Source organism: Uranotaenia lowii, chromosome 2 (assembly GCF_029784155.1).
Source record: "Uranotaenia lowii strain MFRU-FL chromosome 2, ASM2978415v1, whole genome shotgun sequence".
Taxonomy (NCBI): domain Eukaryota; kingdom Metazoa; phylum Arthropoda; class Insecta; order Diptera; family Culicidae; genus Uranotaenia; species Uranotaenia lowii.
Genome location: NC_073692.1, coordinates 272,561,522 through 272,585,639, shown reverse-complemented (window position 1 = coordinate 272,585,639; position 24,118 = coordinate 272,561,522). Strand labels below are relative to the sequence as shown.

Below are 24,118 nucleotides of genomic sequence, written 5' to 3'. Positions count from 1 at the left end.
GGACGATCCAATAGTGGATTTACCATCACTCGTACGTCAAAGTGGACATTTACCCGTGAGATACCATTTTCCCATACTTGGTGCTCCCGACTCGTGTTGGTTCCCGCTGGAAGTGTGATCATCTGCCCGTCCCGCAATTCAAGTGATCAAGGAATCCCGTTCGTGCATCCCGACAACCCGCAAACCCATAAGCCCGTCCCGAACAAGGGTCTTATGGAAACAGAAAATGTCATGTTCGATGAAAATAACTCAGGATAATTAATGTTAAACATTTTATTTAGTTTCTAGCTAATTTGTTACATCATAATCACTTTCAGCAGCACACAAACACCCGGTTCCAACAAAATTATTCTGCTACACAGGGTCCTTTAAATTTTTACTTACTTTTTACCGGTCTTTTAGGAAAAGTATATTGGCTCCACTACTGTTTGATGCCTCGTATGACGATGAAAAATAATGACTGATGGAATGAATCTGTTCATTATTTTTTCCAATGCCGCTTCTTTTATTTTTCATAAGTCCTTGCTTTGAAAATTCGAAGAATTTCATAAGACTCTTATGAAAATGGATAACTTAAGATAAACATTAAATACCCAGTACCGTGCTGGGTATCGAACCTAGCGCCGATATGGTCTAACGGATGGGCTTGCGTGAGTCTGGTATTAGAACGCCAGGCGTACTGGGATCGATTCCCGGTATCGGCAAGAAATACTTTTGGGTTCGAATCCTATTAGCGGCCGACAGGTAAGATGTGTTTCATTCTATAACTGACTATATAATTGGAATATTCAATCAGTTGCCAGCTGGCCAGGTCTATACACGGATGCCGGAATACTAGCCCACCTCATTAATTCGTTCTTCCAAAATAAACCTACATCAACACAACACATTCACTGGCTCGCTGCATTGGAGATTTGTTGATCTTAATAATCTAACAATGCATGTGAACACATACTTTGGCAGAAACTGCGGTGAATCCGTGCACCCATTGTGGATAATTAACATACAGTACCGAGATGGATATCGAACCCATGCCATCAGTGGACCAGCGATTACCGTCTTACCACGCTAATCACCCGTCCATCGAGACGTACAAATAAGCTGTTTTTCGCTTTTGGGACTTTAAAGTCAACAATACTGCCAAACTCACAGGTCTGTAACTGTATGTTTGTTGGAAATCCACCATGAGAGCATGGATACACCGCAGTTTTTGACTTTAAAACGGAACTGTTAATGTCTAGAACTTTATATACGGGAATAAAGGGTGCCCACGATGAAATGGCCACACACAAAATTGATTCGAAAAACTCGAGTTTTCATCCGATTGCCAGCGAATTCTCAGTGATTGAAAAACAACTATTAAACATCATTTTACCATTTCATTCGTATTTTATTTACAGTCCATACACAAATTCCCGCACCTTGGCCTTAACCCGGGCCATAAGATTCTGCACAACCTGTGAATCAACCGTTTTCTGCATGTAATCCCATACTTTCTTCTGTTCCTCGACTGTCTTCACTACCTTAGGTCGTTTAATAAGGTGCCTCTTCTGCTTCCCGTACGTGCAGATGGCTTGCTAAACCAGGAATTTATTCGCAAATTTGGACATCTTCCGAGTGCAGATATGCTCCGGAACGCTGAGTTTATCCTTGGCCGTGAAAAACAGGTTGCCGGAGATCTGTTTGAAGTCGACCTTCATATATTTTTCGTCGTCCATGATGCAGAATTCAACTTTCGTCAGCATGTTGAGGTACAACTTCCTAGCACAGGTTCTGGCGGCTTTTTTCAGCTTATCGTCGCAATTAGGGGCCTTTTGTACCCTGAACGTTCGAAGCCCGGCCCTACACTGAACCAAATCTGGAAATAAAATTTACTGGGTCATTTCATTAATTTTTAATGTTAATCGCTCAGATACAAAGTAATGATTTATCCAGTACAAGTTATTGGAAAATCTAATAAATTCTAGAAATGTATTATGTTGATGAAAAACATACTTAAAAGTTTAGGAAAATCTAATGAATACCGTGAGCCTAACAATCCTAATCAAATATATTAGAAAATCCATTAATTTTCACATATTTATTTGTAAATAGTTTTTATATTTTGCCCGCAATATCAAAAACCGTACCGTACCGTAAATCGTCAAAATTATTTGGTTCCAGATACGTTCATAATCATGATTCGTACCGTGTCTTTGCTTGTTTAGAATGACAACAAACGATTTTAGAAAGATATGTACGTTAATGATCATAGAACGAATAAAAAAATTCGTGCATCTGGGTAAAGTGTGTCTTATTTGCTGCTGGTGTCACATATAGAGAAAAAAAAACACGAGGCATCTGAGCCTACGGTTCCGAAAATTCTTTAATTTGACCAGAAAAATTATAAAAAGCCAAAGAAGTACTGAAGAATAAGTGCACCGGGGAACACGGCAACGCAAGCAATGAAGGTAAGTGAAGCAGCTTTCTAGTTTGGCGGAAATTTACAAATTTTCAACCTTCAGTCCTCAGTACAGATGCAAGGACAAACTTCACCCCCACCGTAGCGGTTCCGTCAAACAAGGTAAAACTGGGCCGCGTATACGGCAGTGGAAGTACTATAATCGTCGGGGATTTTAAATTGTGAGAAACAATTAAATTGCGGTACTGGAGATGGCATCGGCAGCGAACTTTCGAATTGGCGGTGGTGGCAGCGAAAAAAAACTGTTATTCTGATAGACTCGAATTTCCAGAATTGTTCGAAAGGGACCGGTTCTAAGGCACTGTTGGCTCACCCGCAGATTTCATCTGTTGGCTGAAGAAGTTGTAAGTTTTGTAAAAACCAATAAATTTTGAAAATATCAATACTATTTATGGTTTTTTTTTTTCAAGGTTGAATCTGATGTCACTGCACCCAAAATTCAGCCTCTGTGCCAATGGCGTATAATCAATTACATAGCATCATTGGTACAAGAAGATAACGCGACCGGTGCTGATTCGATTTGCTCCCACCGGCATTAATCTCCCAAGTTAACCGAATTGCGTATGTCTGAAAGAAACAAAATAAAAACGCTTTCACGTCCCTCCCTATCGCATCACAAGACGAAGAAGGATGGAAATAAATACCGGCTAACACCAGGCAGCCAGCGAACCGAGCACTGTGCGTGTGAATGTAGCAAAAGCAATAACAAAAACATCCTTCTAATTCAATCCCTTCAATCCACCGGCAAACAACCACGGCTAAGCTGTGCGTGTGTATGTAGCAAAAGCAACAACAAAAACATTCCTTCAATTCACCGGCAAACAACACCGGCCAAGCTGCCCGGCTTCAGCAGCTGTGTATATGTAGCGTGTGTATGTAATAGCAGGCAGTAAGCAAAGCACAGTTCTCATTCAATGGGTTTCCCGTTCCTTCACTCCCGTTCCCTTTCCCGTTTCCATCACAAGACAAAGGAATGCGTTGAAAGGAGGCCAAACGCCGGGAAGCCGGCGTTGTGCGTTTTTTTTTTTTTTTTTTAAATATGTCTTTATTAGTCTTTTAATCATTACATTTAAGTTACATTATTAAAGTTAAATTAAAGTGTTCAGATCAATTATGATCAGTTCAACTCTTTGATACAGTTAATTTTAAACATTGTTTATTTGATTTAAATTTGCTTAAGCAATAAATAATTTGATTTATAGGAGAATATCCTGTTGAGCAAAAAAAAAATGCATAAACTTAATCCTAAATCCTAAAAACTAACTTAATTGTAAAGAGAACGAATCTCTGCGATGGAAGAATGCATCGATTTGCCTCTGAAGTTGGAGATGATGTTGTTGGCCATCTCTTCGATCGATTCAATGCCTGCAATCCGATGAAGATCTTCGGTGCTGTGCCAAGGTGGAAGCCGCAAAATCATTTTCAGAACCTTGTTCTGAATCCTCTGGATGGCTTTTTTCCTCGTCGCGCAGCAGCTAGACCAAATCGGAACTGCATACATTATCGCTGGTCGAAAGACCTGTTTGTAGATTAACATCTTATTTCGCAGACACAACCTGGATTTCCTGTTGATGAGAGAATAAAGAGATTTAGTGTATTTATTACATTTAGATTGAATATCTTCAATGTGATTTTTAAAAGTAAGATTCCGATCAAGTGTGAGTCCCAAGTACTTCACGTGATCAGACCATTCTAAAGAAACCCCATTAAAAGTTATGGAATGATTTTCATTAGGTTTTAAAAAATTTGCTCTTGGCTTATGGGGAAATAAAATAAGTTGAGTTTTGGAAGCGTTAGGAGAAATTTTCCACGTTTTCAAGTAATTTAAAAAGGAATTTAAATTTTGTTGCAATCTACTGCGTACCACCCGTAAATTCCGACCTTTGGCTGAAAGCAAAGTATCGTCAGCAAATAATCTTCTACCTTTTCCTTCTGGTACATCAGGAAGATCAGAAGTAAAAATATTATATAAAATTGGCCCAAGTATACTACCCTGAGGGACACCAGCTCTAATGGGTGTCCTTTCAGAGCATGAATTTTGATAACTTACTTGTAAGGTTCGGCTAGTCAAATAATTTTGAATAATTTTGGTGAGATATACAGGAAAATCAAATCGAGCTAATTTAGCTACTAAACCTTTGTGCCAAACACTGTCAAAAGCTTTTTCAATATCAAGAAGAGCAACACCAGTTGAGTAACCTTCAGATTTGCTAGCGTTAATCATATTAGTTACACTCAAAAGTTGATGTGTAGTAGAATGCCCATGACGAAAACCAAATTGTTCATCAGGGAAAATAGAATTCTGATTAATGTGAATCATCATTCTATTCAAAATAACTCTCTCAAATAGTTTACTTAAAGAAGGAAGCAAACTAATTGGTCGATAACTTGAAGGCTCTGAAGCACTTTTTCCAGGTTTCAAAATTGGAGTTACTTTGGCATTTTTCCATTTATTGGGAAAATAAGCCAAGTGAAAACATTTGTTGAAGATTTTAACTAAAAAATTTAAAGTACTTTCAGGCAACTTTTTAATAAGAATATAGAAAATTCCATCTTCCCCCGGAGCTTTCATATTTTTAAATTTTTTGAAAATCAATTTAAGTTCATCAATATTTGTCTCACAAGAACTTTCAAACACATTTTGCTTTGAAAGAATATCATCAAATTCTAGGGAAATTTGAGCGTCAATAGGACTAACAACGTTTAAATTAAAATCATGAGCAGACTCAAATTGTTGGGCTAATTTTTGAGCTTTTTCTGAATTAGTTAAAAGAAGTTTATCCCCATCTTTCAAAGTAGGAATTGGCTTCTGGGGCTTTTTCAGAATTTTTGTTAATTTCCAAAATGGCTTTGAGTAGGGTTTTATGTCCTCTACTGCTTTAGCAAAATTTTCATTACGAATGAAATTTAAACGACGTTTGATCTCTTTTTGAAGGTCGCAATAAATAAATTTTAAATAAGGATCCCTAGTACGTTGATATTGGCGTCGACGAATGTTTTTCAGTCGTATCAAAAACTGAAGATCATCATCAATTAAAGGTTGATTAAATTTATGTTTAACTTTAGGTATTGAAGCGGCTTTAGCATTGACTATTGAAGTTGTCAAATTTTCTACAGCCAAATCAATATCTTCAATTGAATTCAGTGGAACGTTTACATCTAAATTACGTTCAATAAAATTCATATATCGCTCCCAGTTAGCCTTTTGAAAGTTAAAAATTGATTTTAAAGGGTTTTCAATGGGACTTTGGGATAAAGAAAATGTTACTGGAAGGTGGTCTGAATCGAGGTCCGCATGAGTAACTAATTGACTACAATGCTCGCCTAAATCCGTTAGAACCAAATCAATTGTGGAAGGATTTCTAATTGAAGAAAAACAAGTATGCCCATTAGGATATTCAACAGTATAATAACCTGCAGAGCAGTCATTAAACAAAATATTCCCATTAGAATTTGATGAAATATTATTCCAAGATCGGTGTTTTGCATTAAAGTCACCAATAATAAAAAATTTAGATTTATTTCTGGTGAGTTTTTGTAAATCTCCCTTCAAAAAATTTTTCTGTTCACCGCTGCATTGAAAAGGCAAATATGCGGCAACAATTATAATTTTCCCCATAGAAGTTTCTAATTCAATTCCAATTGTTTCTAAGACTTTTGTATTGAAAGAAGGAAGAAGTCTAAATTTGAGACGACTATTGATGACAATAGCTACACCCCCACCTTGTCGATCAAGTCGATCATTTCGTAAAATTTTAAAGAAAGCATTGCTTTTCAAGTTATTGTCTGGCTTTAAAAAAGTTTCAGTGATGGCAGCAATATGTATGTTTTGAGTTTTCAAAAATAAAAAGAATTCATCTTGGTTAGCCAGCAAAGATCTAGCGTTCCAATTCATAATATTTAAACATCTATTTGGATCCATGAGGGAATCGTAAAGTCATAATAATTTTGTTAGCATAATTAAAAGAAGTTTGGAAAGCTTCAAACATTGAATTTGCTTTCAACATAAGTTGCATCATTTCCATTAAATTTTGATGCAAAAATTTTAACTTTTCCTCAGTAATCTCACCCAAATCAACAAAATTGTTAGGATCAGAAGAGGAAGGAGAAGAAAAAGTATTTGAATTTCGGGGATTTTCCCAAGCCTTCGCATGAACGTTGAGACTTGGTTTTTTCCCATTTTTATTAGTTAAACCTGAAGAGGGAAACCCATTTTCAACCACCTCTGAGAACGATAAACAACGAGTCTGTGGCGCAGAATCAGCCCAGGTAACATTAAAATCACTTCGGGTATTACCCAGCCGTGATTCCAATTTAGGCCGAGGCTGACTGCAAACAGGCAGGTTGTTTGCCGGTCTGATGTGTGTAGACGAAAAAGAGGAAGGAGGAGAAGAAACTTTTCTGGAAACTTTGGGATTTTTCCTAGAAGCAACAATTTTTGCCCTAACGGGACAGTCTAGCGAATTCGAGGAATGATTACCTGCGCAATTCGCACACTTAAAAAATTCTGTTTTTGGCTTATCACCACCAAAAAGGCATTTAGATTTTTCATGATCGAATGAGCCGCAAAACATGCATCTGGCATTCATTCTACAATTTTTAGTGCCATGACAAAAAGCTTGACAACGACGACATTGCGTAATATTTTGAAGAAAATTGGTAGAAGATTTACGAAAAGGTTCGAATTTGACTCGACAATGAAACATAAGACGAGCCTTTTCAAGAATTTGCAAATTATTAACCTGATCCTTTTTAAAATGGATCAAATAAAGTTCAGGAGCAAAACCAACACTACTGGTATTATTCGTGTTGGTTCTTTTCCTCATTTGAATTACTTGAATTGGAGAAAAACCTAACAAAGAATTTAATTCAGTTGTGATCTCATCCGGTGTTTGATCGCCAGTGAGACCACGAAGTACAACTTTAAATGGACGATCACTTCTAGTGTCGTACGTAAAAAATTGGTGTTTTTTATTATTCAAATAATTTAAAACCTTTTGAAAATCATTAAAAGATTCCGCCAATATACGAGCAGTTCCCCTTCGACCGATCTGAAAAGAAATCTTCACATCCTTGACGGAAGTGACGATTTCTTTTCGAAAGGCATTGAAGTCAGGAATCGTGACCGTTATTGGTGGAATCTTTTCGTTTTTAAGAGTATAAGAAGAAGAAGGTTTCTTAGTACTCTTATCAGAATTAAATATGAATATTTCCTCATCACCGATGTTATGAAGGACATCGAATGAATTGGAAATTTCAACTTTTTTGGCAGATGGCCCTGGATTAGGTTCAGCAATCCGTTTTCTTCCGGCCCTTGAGCCGGCCGAAGACTTCCCCATGCTGGAAAGAAAAGAGAAAATATGAATAAAAGAAAATGAAAATAATTTTAGCACTGAAAAGTGCTGATTGAAATACAGGTAAGGAAAAAATAAATAATGTAAAATGTTCCTGCAGGTACACAGCAACGATACGATGCTCCGGCGTACGTGTTGACGGCTCAACGGTACAGATGGAAGTGGCGTTGTGCGTTTCTTTTTTATGATTGATCGGTGACAGAGAGCCTATGACAAATATCCCTCGTCCTGCATGAAGCTCAAATAGAACACTGGTTAGGATGTCGGACATTGCAAGACGATATAGTTGGTGATTTGAGTTCGACTTTCCATACGGGCGCCTGTAGTTTATATTTTTATTTTCTTGTTTCTGGGATGAATTATCCAATAGGAAGGAAATCCCATAAAATGTTTTTCTTGTTTCGCTTCAATGTAGTGGTCATGCATCATTTTAGTTGGGAGCCGAGTCCTTATGCCAGTTACGGTTTTTCAAACATATCATCTTCGGCACAGTGCACATTTCAGCGCATTATCGGCTCAGAGATTTGCTAAATAGGCATCGGATTTTTGCAACCTCTTCTATGGGTGTGGATCAGCGGAATCGGTCGAAAAAAGGTTTCCGTCCTCTAGAGAACTGAATCTTCAGGCATTGATTTGTGATATTGTGAAGAGTATTCTTCTTTTCCTTCAACATCGAACCTAAAGTAGATTAGACCCGAAGCACCGAAATTGGCCGTCATATTTTGGTACCTTGCCGGACAAATATCGGAGCACTTTGAAACAAAGTAAACACTGGGCCGCGTAGAGGCGGCATAAATAATAACATCACCGTACATGGTCATCATTTCACTTTGTGTGAATGACGGGAATAAATGTTGTTCCTACGAAAGATTCAAATCCACCGAATTGCGTGAAAGGGACCGGTTCCATGGCACTGTCCATTCAACCGGAAAAATCATCTGTTGGCTGTAGAAATTGTAAGTTTTTAAAAATCAATTATAGTTACATACTCATATTTTTTCTTGTATTTCAAGGTTGCTCCTGGTCTGTCAATCAGCAGAATGGTTCGAACAAAAGTTTCCCCCTTTCGAGAGACCTGAGTCCCCGGGTTCGATTTCAATGGTACCGAAAATGCCCTCGAAATGCCATGGTGATGGAATTTGTAAGTTTAAAATTTCATACTATTTGTGATCAATTTGTTTTAAAAGGTTAGCGTTACCAAAAGCTCCTTTATCGAATCTTAAAAATTGAGTTATCGGAACTCAGATTGATGAATATGGATTTTTATTATGAATTCAAATTTTAACACCGCCAGTTCCGCTATATGATTAATAAATAATGGCAGTTCCTATTAGATAACTGAAAACTGTTCTGTTTTCTAATCAAAATATCATGTAATTTATAATTCTAAATTTTATTGTTTCCACTTTTATTCATGTAGGTACGCTTTCTGTGTTCATTGAGCAGATCTGAAGCTTCAATAAACAACGGTAGCTGCACCCTGTATCGTATACGCGATGGGCCTTCCGGATTCACTGCATCTGACGGTACAATTGTGTATTTTTTTCTTATTTTGCTAAGATCTAATTTAGATTTTTCTTTTTAGGTGAATCGGAAAAAAATGCTCCACCAGAAATGACTTGTCTGGGTCAGCGCTTTCCAAACATTCTTTGATGGTTTTGATCATAGCTATTGAAACAACCATGCGCCAGGTGATTGGAGAACCCATTGTCCAGGTGAAGATAGAGCACCATATTCGCATGATCATAACTTCACTTAAAATCTGTTCTTTTGAGAAGATTGTATGGGATTCAAAAAGATTAACATACAAATCAGATGGACACCATAAAATAAGAAAAATATTGTCGACTTGTAGTTTCGATAGAAGTGATTAATAAAATTGTATATGTTTTAAGCGCAGATCTTTCATTTTTCCTAACAAATCAATTTAAATTCGAAAAAAGAATTAATTACATTCATTCCATTGTCTAGAATAATCATTTTTATCGAATTACGATTGAATAACTTTCATTGGAAATTCCTATAAAATTTATCGGAACGCTAAACTATATGCGTAAAATTTTGCGCTTACTAATAAAAAGTATTGGATTTTCTAGTAGTGCAAAAACACTAAAATTTCTAATACTGTTTATAGCCCGATTTTGCTCAGTGTAGTTGTGGCCTTCTGGACAAAACATCGGCTTAGATCAGGGGTCGGGGAACTATTTGAATCCTTACCCCAAAACATTTTTGTTTAAGTTGATATTACCCCATGACGAAGAGCAAAAAAAACGTATCCGTAAACACTGAAAGAGCTCTCAAAGCGTGTTATTTGAATGCCTCAGGAGGAAATATTCACTTCTATATATGCCGCTAAATTCTTCACTTTCGAAATAAATCCCACAAATTCATAAAATTGCAAAATGAAAATATACACTTTTCATTCACAAAATATTTACTGTTACCCCCAAAAGTTTCACTTTTACCCCATTTGGGGTAATTTACCCCGGTTCCCCGACCGCTGGCTTAGATGAAGCTTCTTAGTCACATTCCGAACGGATATAGGCAACTACGCTGTTGTGATTTTTGGTGTTATACGGATTACTTTTTCCTTCACTTCTGGGCTTCTGATCGGCGGTCAATCGTTCCTCGAACCGCTTGATCACTCGCGACGTCCGTAGGATTCACGATTCCCAACGTTTTAGCGATGAAACGATGCGAGAGATTCTTGTTCTCGTTATGAATGCGCAGGATTTTATCATCATCATATTTTTTGCATAACTGAGGCAGCCAAAGTTACTAACAGTTTTGGGATAAGCTTGTACATTTCTTGAACGGCTATCGGCTATGTCAAATTGGAACACTCTTGACGATCAGTCTCACGCAGCCGTACTGATTTTAGACATCTCAAACGGTTTACTTTCTTTATCACTTCATTAAGTTTATATAGTTGACATCCGTCCCAATTAAACTTGTACAAAACCTTAGTAAATATTCATTTGAATTTAAAAAAAAAATATCCCTTATGATTTCCATTGTTTGAAATTTATTCCTTGACGCAAGTTTGAAGGAAATTAGGAAACAATTTAAGATATTTTTCTACTATGCATCATGAGGAATATATTACGAAACTTCAACCGCGATTTTTCTTGAAATATTCCTGGCTCATATGACCTGTTCAAAACTGACTGAAACTTTGTTTTTTTTTTTTGAGATTTGTTTCGACAGTTCTTTTTGTTGTGTTTGGAGACATTTGGTGGCCCAGCGAAAAAACAAAAATTTATTTCAAAAGGGTCGTTGAAATTGTTACACAAGTTTCGTGGGCTGGCTTGAAGGTCTGTTCTTTGTGGGGAAAGTGCATGATTTGAACAAAATTCGAATGGAAACCCACCCGAATCATGGCCCATGGGACGTTTGATATTTCCTAAAATCTTTGAAGAAATTCCTACGGATGCACAAGAACTTGAACAATTGTCCTGTATTACGGGGGATCGTTAACTGTCAACCGTTTTCTGTCCCGCTTTTTTCCTCTTTTTCATTCTGTGTAGCGTTAAAGAGAAATCGAAGCGGTTTGTGACAAGATATTTTTTCTTGAAGTTTGAACCATTTTCAGTTCTGCTGAAGCAACAAGAACTGCAGAAAACCTGGATGGTGGAACCATTGATTAAAAAGGATCCATCAGCGCAGCTTGAATGAAAAGTTAACATGTTGATGAATTGGCCATTGCAGCATTTTTTGGTGCAAATTACAATATCTAACAACGATACTGGGGCAGAATATACTCCAGGACCGGTAGCCTATTTATGATTATCTGCAACTCATCCAGTTAATGAATGTTCTTTCAAAGTACAGATTTTCGTAATTTTTTGCTAAATAAATTCCTAACTTCCATTCAAATCTTGAAAGCAAGCAGTCTGTAGCTTTCTGAATCATTCCGGCCACTGGAGAACAGACTATGTGTATTTATGTGGGACGAAATGTCCATGATACAGTAGCAAACGGGATCCAATACAGGATCATGGACTTGAGAAACCTCTGAATCTCGTTATAATGGTTCAAAGTAAATAAAATCCAAAACATTCTATCGCAGACAATTTCTGATTCCAAAACGAATACTTCTGACCGCTCTAAGCCGAATTCAACCCTTTCTTTTTAGTTCGAAATACATCTTAGTTGATTGTGAAGCCTAGCGAATCACAGATTTATTCCAGTTGAAGCCATTGTATACACTAACATAAACTGTGCTTTCCTTATTTTTTCTATCGTCTTACTTCCTGCATGATGATCTGCCGGCATAGTTACACGATCCAGTTCCATGGTCCCAGTAAAGTCCTTCGTCGCACCGCTTCAGAATGGCTTTGCTCTTGTAGCATAGGTAATAGTGTCGGCAACTCTTAGGATGTTCCACCCAGTAGGCCGAATCTCCAGTGCAAGTCACCGTCTTGGGGGTCAACATAGGCTCGTCGACTTCCTCGTACGGGGTGAAGTTAGAGCAGCGAGACATTTCAATCGGTGTGCACCAGTTATTAACTGGATCCCAGTGAAGTCCTTCGGCGCAACGGTTGGGATGCGATTTTCCATTGTAGCAATAGTAGTATCTGAAAAAGAGAGTTTCGTTTTATTTTGATCGTTTGACTGTACCTCTAGTTTACTTGCTTGGCGCAGTCAAATTTGTCAGCAATGAAAACCAGTTTGTTCAAATCATCCCAAGCTGGGCAGATTAGATCATCAACAGTGCAGTTGGCAAAAACTGGGAAAGTGCACTGTCCTGAGGTAGCATCGAATTGCAATCCCGGGGCACAGCTTTGAGTAATCGGAGTGCCATCAAAGCAGATAACATATTTGGAGCAACTTTCCTTGTGAGGAATGCTGGCGATGCCGATCGAAGGACAAGTGTACCCGGAGATGGCCTCACTGTTTTCCTCTATCGGTACAATGCCAGTAGTAAGGATTACTGGTGGAGTGGTCCAAACAGGGGCCTCCGTAGTTGTGGTAATCGGTGTTAGGAATGGACCGATCTCACATTGCACTTTTTCCGGAACCTGGCACATATGCTGGACCTGATCCCAGTTCAAACCCGCTGGACACTTTTGCCACAACAATTTTCCATTTTGACAGGAGAAGTAGCTAGCGCAATCTTCCTTCAGTCTAAAAGTGCTGCCATTACGGATTCCAACGCATTCGGGATCTACTTGGAGCGTAGCTTGGATTCCCGCAATCAAGGCTATCGTGAATACCACGAACAGCTTCATGTTTGTTTTGTAACTATTCAAATTAGCTGTCTGTGTATGAGACGCTTCTCAAAATTGTACTGATATTCAACAGAATGATCCAATTGTATTTATCCTTGAAACAAGTTCAGTGGGTCTGCTCGCAGACGATAAAAAAAACTTATCGAAACCTTCTAATGGAAGTGAGTGGTACCCGATTGCTTATCGCCGGTGCCGATTCATGCGAAAGACATTCGGGTGCGGTCTAATTGAAATCTATTGTTCTAAAATGCAGTTGACCTCACAGATGATCAATGTGAGAATGCGATTTTCTAAAAGGTCTGCTATATTTAGAATCTGCGGAATGTGAAAAACTCAACCTTGCATCAACGTTGCATGTTGCAACAAAGTGTCCTGTGATAAGCATTAGTAAATATTTCTTCATTTGGAGATTATAAAACGAGACTTTGAATTTTAGAAAACTTGGAACTATGTATATGCCATTATGCAAAAAAAAAAAAGTTAATAGTTTGGGTCTTTAAGCTTCTAATCACATCTTTGGATGAATTATAAGAAAAACAAAGTGTAATTGAAATAGGTTTTGTAATTTAAAGAATAAACTTTGAAGTCCTAATGAAGCGTTAAATTAGGATTTGTTTTGTTTCAATTATAGTCGTTTTAACATCTTCATATCATTCGCGACTTTATTTATTTTGCCTTACAATGAGGAATTCTTGATAATCAACTTTGGTAGGGATTTCCAGAACTTAGGAACATACATACGTCTTCGAGTATTTGTCATCGTGATTTCACTAAAATTTAACTCAAATTGGACTAATTTATATACCTCAAGATTCATTAGAACCTGCTCATTCGATTGATAAATTTTTTTGTATAGTATGTCGAAAATTTGTAGTAGATAATATTTTTTCGAATAAATACTGCTGGAGTAACGAAAGCTATGATTTATGTGACAATCATTCCTAGCATATTCCTAGCATATCATGTGAAATCTGAGTCTTAAACTGAAATCTGAATCTGAAATCTGAATCTGAAATCTGAATCTGAAATCTGAATCTGAAATCTGAATCTGAAATCTGAATCTGAAATCTGAATCTGAAATCTGAATCTGAAATCTGAATCTGAAATCTGAATCTGAAATCTGAATCTGAAATCTGAATCTGAAACCTGAATCTGAAATCTGAATCTGAAATCTGAATCTGAAATCTGAATCTGAAATCTGAATCTGAAATCTGAATCTGAAATCTGAATCTGAAATCTGAATCTGGAATCTGAATCTGAATTCTGAATCTGAAATCAGAATCTGAAATCTGAATCTGAAATCTGAATCTGAAATCTGAATCTGAAATCTGAATCTGAAATCTGAATCTGAAATCTGAATCTGAAATCTGAATCTGAAATCTGAATCTGAAATCTGAATCTGAAATCTGAATCTGAAATCTGAATCTGAAATCTGAATCTGAAATCTGAATCTGAAATCTGAATCTGAAATCTGAATCTGAAATCTGAATCTGAAATCTGAATCTGAAATCTGAATCTGAAATCTGAATCTGAAATCTGAATCTGAAATCTGAATCTGAAATCTGAATCTGAAATCTGAATCTGAAATCTGAATCTGAAATCTGAATCTGAAATCTGAATCTGAAATCTGAATCTGGAATCTGAATCTGAATTCTGAATCAGAAATCTGAATCTGAAATCTGAATCTGAAATCTGAATCTGAAATCTGAATCTGAAATCTGAATCTGAAATCTGAATCTGAAATCTGAATCTGAAATCTGAATCTGAAATCTGAATCTGAAATCTGAATCTGAAATCTGAATCTGAAATCTGAATCTGAAATCTGAATCTGAAATCTGAATCTGAAATCTGAATCTGAAATCTGAATCTGAAATCTGAATCTGAAATCTGAATCTGAAATCTGAATCTGAAATCTGAATCTGAAATCTGAATCTGAAATCTGAATCTGAAATCTGAATCTGAAATCTGAATCTGAAATCTGAATCTGAAATCTGAATCTGAAATCTGAATCTGAAATCTGAATCTGAAATCTGAATCTGAAATCTGAATCTGAAATCTGAATCTGAAATCTGAATCTGAAATCTGAATCTGAAATCTGAATCTGAAATCTGAATCTGAAATCTGAATCTGAAATCTGAATCTGAAATCTGAATCTGAAATCTGAATCAGAAATCTGAATCTGAAATCTGAATCTGAAATCTGAATCTGAAATCTGAATCTGAAATCTGAATCTGAAATCTGAATCTGAAATCTGAATCTGAAATCTGAATCTGAAATCTGAATCTGAAATCTGAATCTGAAATCTGAATCTGAAATCTGAATCTGAAATCTGAATCTGAAATCTGAATCTGAAATCTGAATCTGAAATCTGAATCTGAAATCTGAATCTGAAATCTGAATCTGAAATCTGAATCTGAAATCTGAATCTGAAATCTGAATCTGAAATCTGAATCTGAAATCTGAATCTGAAATCTGAATCTGAAATCTGAATCTGAAATCTGAATCTGAAATCTGAATCTGAAATCTGAATCTGAATCTGAATCTGAAATCTGAATCTGAAATCTGAATCTGAAATCTGAATCTGAAATCTGAATCTGAAATCTGAATCTGAAATCTGAATCTGAAATCTGAATCTGAAATCTGAATCTGAAATCTGAATCTGAAATCTGAATCTGAAATCTGAATCTGAAATCTGAATCTGAAATCTGAATCTGAAATCTGAATCTGAAATCTGAATCTGAAATCTGAATCTGAAATCTGAATCTGAAATCTGAATCTGAAATCTGAATCTGAAATCTGAATCTGAAATCTGAATCTGAAATCTGAATCTGAAATCTGAATCTGAAATCTGAATCTGAAATCTGAATCTGAAATCTGAATCTGAAATCTGAATCTGAAATCTGAATCTGAAATCTGAATCTGAAATCTGAATCTGAAATCTGAATCTGAAATCTGAATCTGAAATCTGAATCTGAAATCTGAATCTGAAATCTGAATCTGAAATCTGAATCTGAAATCTGAATCTGAAATCTGAATCTGAAATCTGAATCTGAAATCTGAATCTGAAATCTGAATCTGAAATCTGAATCTGAAATCTGAAATCTGAATCTGAAATCTGAATCTGAAATCTGAATCTGAAATCTGAATCTGAAATCTGAATCTGAAATCTGAATCTGAAATCTGAATCTGAAATCTGAATCTGAAATCTGAATCTGAAATCTGAATCTGAAATCTGAATCTGAAATCTGAATCTGAAATCTGAATCTGAATCTGAATCTGAAATCTGAATCTGAAATCTGAATCTGAAATCTGAATCTGAAATCTGAATCTGAAATCTGAATCTGAAATCTGAATCTGAAATCTGAATCTGAAATCTGAATCTGAAATCTGAATCTGAAATCTGAATCTGAAATCTGAATCTGAAATCTGAATCTGAAATCTGAATCTGAAATCTGAATCTGAAATCTGAATCTGAAATCTGAATCTGAAATCTGAATCTGAAATCTGAATCTGAAATCTGAATCTGAAATCTGAATCTGAAATCTGAATCTGAAATCTGAATCTGAAATCTGAATCTGAAATCTGAATCTGAAATCTGAATCTGAAATCTGAATCTGAAATCTGAATCTGAAATCTGAATCTGAAATCTGAATCTGAAATCTGAATCTGAAATCTGAATCTGAAATCTGAATCTGAAATCTGAATCTGAAATCTGAATCTGAAATCTGAAATCTGAATCTGAAATCTGAATCTGAAATCTGAATCTGAAATCTGAATCTGAAATCTGAATCTGAAATCTGAATCTGAAATCTGAATCTGAAATCTGAATCTGAAATCTGAATCTGAAATCTGAATCAGAAATCTGAATCTGAAATCTGAATCTGAAATCTGAATCTGAAATCTGAATCTGAAATCTGAATCTGAAATCTGAATCTGAAATCTGAATCTGAAATCTGAATCTGAAATCTGAATCTGAAATCTGAATCTGAAATCTGAATCTGAAATCTGAATCTGAAATCTGAATCTGAAATCTGAATCTGAAATCTGAATCTGAAATCTGAATCTGAAATCTGAATCTGAAATCTGAATCTGAAATCTGAATCTGAAATCTGAATCTGAAATCTGAATCTGAAATCTGAATCTGAAATCTGAATCTGAAATCTGAATCTGAAATCTGAATCTGAAATCTGAATCTGAAATCTGAAACTGAAATCTGAATCTTAAATCTGAATCTGAAATCTGAATCTGATATCTGAAATTTGAAATCATGGTCGGGCTTTCTAGAAATGTTCCCACTCATGTTATTATGAGATTAAAACATTTAAGGATTTCGTGTTATAATAATAATAGCTTTCACAATTGCACTGGGTTCTGCTTGAATATTATGGATAATGTATGGTAATATTCATAAAAATATTTTTACTAGTTTGGGATTATCCGCCCAAAAACTGGCCTATTATATGTAGGGGAGAGTGGGGATACTTGATCCCCTTTTCTTATTTTCACCATATCTTTTTGGAAAATTTTAGCAACTCGCCGTCTTTGACATTTTCTAACAGCTTGTAGCTTCAAGTTTCTATGCTCCAAAAATTAGAACGATACTTGAACCCGTTGATGAACTAGAAGCATTTTCGTGAGAGTAAAATAATTGCGATTTTTCTGAAGTTAGGGGAGACTTGATCCCCTATTGAAGGAGACTAGATCTTTTAAACCCCAAGATAGAATGTTAATTGACTATTTTGGTCATGTTTGTTCTCACTTCACAATTTATAGCAGACATAAGAAGAAAATTCTTTAACTTTGTCTCAGCGCTAAAAACATTGCATACTTAAAGGCGCTATATTTTATAATTATGAGAAAATTAGTTATTTTTTCTCTTTTCTTCAGGTAATTGTTTGATAAATATTAGTTTTTGGATAAATATTAGTAATTTTGTAATCAGCAATCATAACGATCAATTCAGAAGAAAAATATGCCGTTTGGAAGGGGGATCAACTTTTCCCAACTCTAGGGGATCAATTGTACCCATAATCAACATTTTAGAAAACTTTTTCTGAAAAAAGTTGAGAGATTTCCATTGCTTTGAAGATATGGCATTATGAAGTTCATTTTACGCTCGAACGATTGATACATTGGAACAAATATTTTTTTCATAATTTTCCCATGTAAGGAACATTTTAAAGTGATGAAAAAAGATCTTCAAGTTACATTTTGTGAAATTTTTCAAACAAAGTTCAATTACTTAAACAATTATTTTGTTAAAAATAATTAAACTACAAGCATTGATATTTTGCTCATTTTGGCACATTTTTCTAGAACATTTGATCTTTGTAAGACATTCCAGTTTCGAGATATAGCTAAGGAATCAAGTATCCCCAGGGATCAAGTATCCTCATTCTCCCCTACTGTTTTCTTCAGTAGTCGATCGCTGTTATGAAAAATTTTCATAAAGCTTGAACCAAGACAAATATTTGACTCGAAGACAGTAACCTAATTGGACTGAAAAGAAAAAAGTTATTGCGATTCAAAATTGTATGTTGGTTTCAAATTGTCGTCTAACACGCATTTAGTACTTTTTACGCATTGCGATTTATACGAGAATTTTCAGCCAAAATACGATCTTTGAACCGCAATAAATTTTTTGATTCAAGTCTTATCGGGTTGCAGTTTTCAAGTGAAATATTTGTTCTAGTGTAGACTTTAAGAAAAATTTTCATAAAAAGCGATCGACTAGTGAAGGAAAAAATTAATAATGAAAAACCAGTATTTTTTGTTCCTCTCAAGCAAAATACCTTAAAATTTTTTTCACGTTTGAGACTCCAGTAGCCCCTCCCCATGGTCAGATCTTTCTGAAATTTGTCATGTGTCCTTCGGTAAGCTAAACTGTTATGGTAAAGTAACTATAACTTTTAAGTTAAGTTGATCATTAGCTTACCAGAAGTTTAAATGCCAAAGTAAGTAATTTACATTATTTCATAAAATTTGGTTTATTTGTTTATTTGTTTATTTGTATAAAAAATCAACGGATCATATGTTGATCCAAATGATAACTTAATCCTAAATAACTTATCAAAATTAAAATCCACTCGACACAGTTCTGGACACGTCTAATATTTTACTTCGGAACACATTTCTCGAAACGTCAAAGTCGAAATGCGCAGAAAAACGATTAAAAGTTTTTAAGATTCCGACAAAAGCGCTGTTGGCCCCATAGTTGTTCAGACGAATGGGGACGTAGAGCTGCAAATGCTGGTTTCTTAATCCTCGGGGTCGTACACTGAGAGGGACAGCTTCCAGCAGCGTGGGTGAGTCTATTCTCGATGTCAGCAGGTCAGCCACAACCAGAGCTCGAGTAGCGTTCCTACGAACTTGAAGCGTGTCCAAGTCTATAAGGTGGCAACGATTTTCGTAGCTTGGCAGACGAAACGGATCGTACCAATTCAAGTGACGTAGGGCAAACCGCAGGAAGCGCCGCTGGATAGCCTCGATTCGTTCAGCTCCGTTCTGATAGACAGGGCACCAAACAGCAGATGCGTACTCGAGAATGGAACGAACTATGCAGCAATAAAGACTTTTAAGGCAGTACACGTCTTTGAAGTCTTTGGCCATGCGAAACAGTAATCCAAGGTTTCTAGAAGCTTTGTCAACAACATAGTTAGTGTGAGTCTTGAACTCCAGCCGTTGATCGAGGATGACTCCTAGATCGTTGATGTGTTCTACTCGGGTGATGGTTTCGCTTCCAAGGATGTACTCCGCACGAAGAGTGTGCCGCTTACGGGAAAATGATATAACCGAGCATTTGCTGCGGTTCAACGGCAGGCAGTTAATGTCGCACCAGTGAGCAAATACGGAAAATTGCTGCTGTAAAAAGTCGATATCGTCTTGGTTGTTTATGGCGTGAAAAAGTTTCAGGTCATCAGCATAAGCAAGTTTTGTGCCTTCAAGGAGCGAGAGTGCGTCATTGAAGTAGATTACGAAAATTATCGGTCCTAAATGGCTTCCTTGGGGTACTCCTGAGGGGGCAGGGAATTGCCTGGAAAAGGATTCACCAGTTCGAACGGATAATTTCCGTCCCGTTAGATAACTCCGGAACCAATCCAGTAGAGATCCACAGAATCCTAAGCGTCCGAGCTTTGCGATAGCAATATCATGGTTCACCTTGTCGAACGCAGCTGAGAGATCAGTGTAAATGGCGTCAGTTTGAGTCTTCCTGGCAAAGCAGTCTTGAACGAAAGATGTGAAGCTCAGTAAGTTGGTAGTTGTGGATCGTTTAGGCATGAATCCATGCTGGTCGTTGGAAATGTAAGGTTTGCAAAACGAGAAAACAGGATCCATAACGACCAGTTCAAAGAGTTTGGATATAGCGCATAGAGCTGATATCCCACGGTAGTTGCTAACATCTCTCTTGTCCCCTTTTTTATGGACAGGAAACATATGAGCTTCCTTCCACAGTGAGGGAAAAATTGCGTTATCCAGCGATGATTGAAAAATATATTTGATGGGAGTCAGCAAAAGTGGCATAAAACGCTTCAAAAAAGTTGCTGGTATACCGTCCGGGCCCGTTGAGGTAGAATTTTTCAACTTTGCTGTTGCTTTCAAGATGGCTGCATCTTCAATTAGGAATCCATTCAAAGATGAACCCGGAGGTAAAATATTCCGGACAGCCCTGGCTAGTTGCTCTGAAGAAATGCCCTCGGTGGTAAAAACGCTTGAGAATTTCCCGGCGAAGAGCTCACAAATTTCGGGGTCGGAAGCGGCTGTGTTGTTGTCCAGAAACGTGTGGGACGGAAGCTCTGTTTCTTTCCGCTGATTTTTTACGTGCTTCCAAAATTTTTTCGGACTGGTCTTGAAGTTTCGCTGGAGCCGATTAAGATAATTCTGGTAGCAGCGCTTACTGGTCTTCCAAGTTTTGTTGTTTTTGATGCCTACTTTAGAGTTATGACATTTCACCGTGAAATATATAACGTTATGCGACAAATTTCCGACTCACTTTAAGTCCTCCAGGCAACAAAAGTGACTTTGAATTAGCTTCGATAACTAATGAAGTTCATGTCGTCTGACATTTTTCGTCTGGATCGCAGACCGGAGAAAGAAATAAGAGGTAAAATTTTGTTACGTGACTCGCAGAAACAGGCCGTTTGATTTATAGAAAAATCTGTTATTATCATTAATCCCAGAACCACCTGAGAAACTAGATTTGTCAATATAAGGTACTATAAGCCGCTCGACCAGTTAGGCGCTACATGTTGTTTAACCACCTGTTACTCTGGCAGTAATAAAAAGCAATCATTCAACACTAATTCAAGAAATTCCATATAACTACTGTGTGGGTCATGAACGGACGTGTAGGTGTATAGACACATTCTCCCGAAGCAACGGGCCAGTCTCAACGCAGCAGCCTGTCAGGCGGGCCACCGCATCCGTCATCTGGTTAAGTGTGGCTTGGTGGGTGATCTCAAGTGCTAGTCTAAGTTGCACATTTGGCGACCGTGACAGGACTTTTTGTGTTTTAAGTAAGTCATATCAGTGAAAAAGTATGTTGCATGTTTTTAAAGTGAAAGATTTTGTTTCTAAACACAAAAAGTTACCTTCTTCAGAGATCACCCATCAGAGCGAGAATCGAGTGAAGTTTGGATAGAGAGCGAATAAGAGCAGTGTTGCCGGAGTAACATTTTGAAAATATGCACCAAATTTGTATGATAAAAAAATCATATTATTTTTTTTGATTGACGAAAAAGGCGTGTTGTGAGGACAGCCTTTTCCTTTGCGAGTTGGGAGGACCGCAAAGAAGAACAGCGAGTTGAGAGTACAGCTTTTGGGAAAAAGGCGTGTTGAGAGGACAGCCTTTTCCTTTGCGAGTTGGGAGGACCGCAAAGAAGAACAGCGAGTTGAGAGGACAGCTGTTGGGAAAAAGGCGTGTTGCGAGGACAGCCTTACCTTTGCGAGTTGGGAGGACCGCAAAGAAGAACAGCGAGTTGAGAGGACAGCTGTTGGGAAAAAGGCGTGTTGAGAGGACAGCCTTTTCCTTTGCGAGTTGGGAGGACCGCAAAGAAGAACAGCGAGTTGAGAGGACAGCTGTTGGGAAAAAGGCGTGTTGCGAGGACAGCCTTACCTTTGCGAGTTGGGAGGACCGCAAAGAAGAACAGCGAGTTGAGAGGACAGCTATTGGGAAAAAGGCGTGTTGAGAGGACAGCTTTTTCCTTTGCGAGTTGGGAGGACCGCAAAGAAGAACAGCGAGTTGAGGGGACAGCTGTTGGGAAAAAGGCGTGTTGTGATGACAGCCTTTTCCTTTGCGAGTTGGGAGGACCGCAAAGAAGAACAGCGAGTGGAGAAGACTTCTGTTAGGAAAATATGAATTTTGTGGACAGCTTTACCTTCGCGTGTTGAGAGGACTGCAAAAAAAAAAGAATAACGAGTTGAGAAGACAGCTATTAGGAAAAAGACGAGTTGTGGACAGCCTTACCTTTGTGAGTTGGAAGGACCGCAAAGAAGAACAGTGACAGTTGTTGGGAGAAAAGAAATAGCCAGTTGTATGGACAATTAAATAATAGCAAGCACAAAGAAGAACAGAGAGCCTAGCACTAATGCTGATGAGAAAAGATCTCGAGTTAGGAAGACAGCCGATTTCTTGCGTGTTGGGCGGAAGGAAAAAAAACTGCGAGGGAAGAGGATACTTGTTGTAAGGAAAATAATAAAGAAAAAAATGGCGATTTTTGAGGGCAGCAGGAATCAAGATAACACCAGTTTAGTTTAGAAGAAAACGATAGCGAATTTCGAAGACAGGCATATACGCACCCTTTAGATGAACTACTTGATGAGAAGAATACTGTGAAGAAAGAATGACCGAGTTATAAGACATGCTGATACTTGCGAATTGAGAGTATGGACAACAAATGAGAACAACTGTTATGAAAAATAGGCGAATTGCTTAATAGTTGCATGAGATCTCGTAACATTACTTTGGGAGAACAGTTGTCATAGCAAAACGCGAGTTGAAAGGAGGTCATGAATTTATAAAGGGCCACACAAAAACATAGTGGAAAGAAAATATAACTAGTATATATAAATTGTAGGTATCAGCAACTTAGAGAAATAACAGTTTCAAACAGACAAATAATTTATAAAGGAAAACATTGAAATACAACTTAATTAACAGTAAAGTGGGAAAAGGTAGCTTATAAAGCTTGAAAAGAAGATTTGAATTAAACTGCTATTGAAAACCCAAGGAAATCTCTGATAAGATATCCATCGCATGTTAACGATTTCCAATTTGTTTTTTATGCCTGCATTGATGATTTACCGTGCGTTGTGAGAGTTTCTCTACTGTTAGATCATTATTTAGCAGATGTTTTAATAAGGTACATACAAGTTGGTGATAATAGACATAAATTATGACTGGGAAGATATTGAAAAAAACCATCTGGCAAGCCTGGTGCACAACTGGGTTTGAAAAAAAATAAGCTACGTGAAAGAGCCGTACGGGGCTGCCATACGTACGAAACGTGTGTCTGGTGACGTGTATGCGTGAGATTTCTCCCAATTAGAATTGGAGCGGGTGAGACAGAACTCGCGTTGCAGTCGTGGTTGTCAAAAGCATAGGTTTATCTTTGAAGTAAAGATTTCAAGAATACTCAAACTGTTTAACTTATTTTTTCTTCAACCAAAATCAAATGGAACGACCGTTTGAAAAACAAGATAGATGCTGATTCGTATTGAGATCATCAACTGTTCGCTATCCACTGTATTGAATTATGGTTTAAGAAAATGCTTAAAATATTGATTTTCGTTGTATATACTATATATGACAGCCAGAGGTGCAAAGAGATCCCTACATGTGGCATGCAGCGCACGACTTTTAGCCGACTCTAACAGCCCGCCGTCAGCCACGAAAGAATCGTCTAGCAAAGTTGCAAACTGATTCTTTCTGCCTTATGTGCAGAACGTCGAACGTGTCTGCAAGTAAAAGTCAGCCGCGCGGTAAAATCCTTTGACTGCACGTTCCGAAAATTACAAACGATTCTCCGAAGTTAGGAACAGTTGCAAACTTGCAAGCCCGAAGATAAAATCCCTTG

At 37.2% G+C, this 24,118-nt stretch overlaps 2 protein-coding genes across 3 annotated transcripts; one reads left to right on the top strand and one right to left on the bottom strand.

The window, feature by feature from the left end:
- The first annotated feature begins 8,391 nt into the window (after positions 1-8,391).
- On the top strand, positions 8,392-9,710 carry LOC129746000 (uncharacterized). Of its 2 annotated transcripts, XM_055739417.1 has the most exons (4): positions 8,392-8,771; positions 8,829-8,956; positions 9,236-9,341; positions 9,401-9,710. In XM_055739417.1, the coding sequence occupies exons 1-4, from the start codon at positions 8,654-8,656 to the stop codon at positions 9,466-9,468; spliced, it is 420 nt and encodes a 139-aa protein (XP_055595392.1). In that variant the 5' UTR covers positions 8,392-8,653; the 3' UTR covers positions 9,469-9,710. The 2 variants fall into 2 exon arrangements, with proteins under 2 accessions (XP_055595392.1, XP_055595391.1); XM_055739416.1 differs by having other exon boundaries at positions 8,392-8,956.
- A 2,261-nt stretch (positions 9,711-11,971) lies between these two features.
- LOC129746001 (protein obstructor-E-like) lies at positions 11,972-13,121 on the bottom strand. The gene is made up of 2 exons (XM_055739419.1): positions 12,451-13,121; positions 11,972-12,392 (listed from the first exon to the last, which is right to left on the bottom strand). Exons 1-2 carry the CDS (start codon positions 13,044-13,046, stop codon positions 12,062-12,064), a joined length of 927 nt encoding a protein of 308 aa, XP_055595394.1. The 5' UTR covers positions 13,047-13,121; the 3' UTR covers positions 11,972-12,061.
- Positions 13,122-24,118: the final 10,997 nt, after the last annotated feature.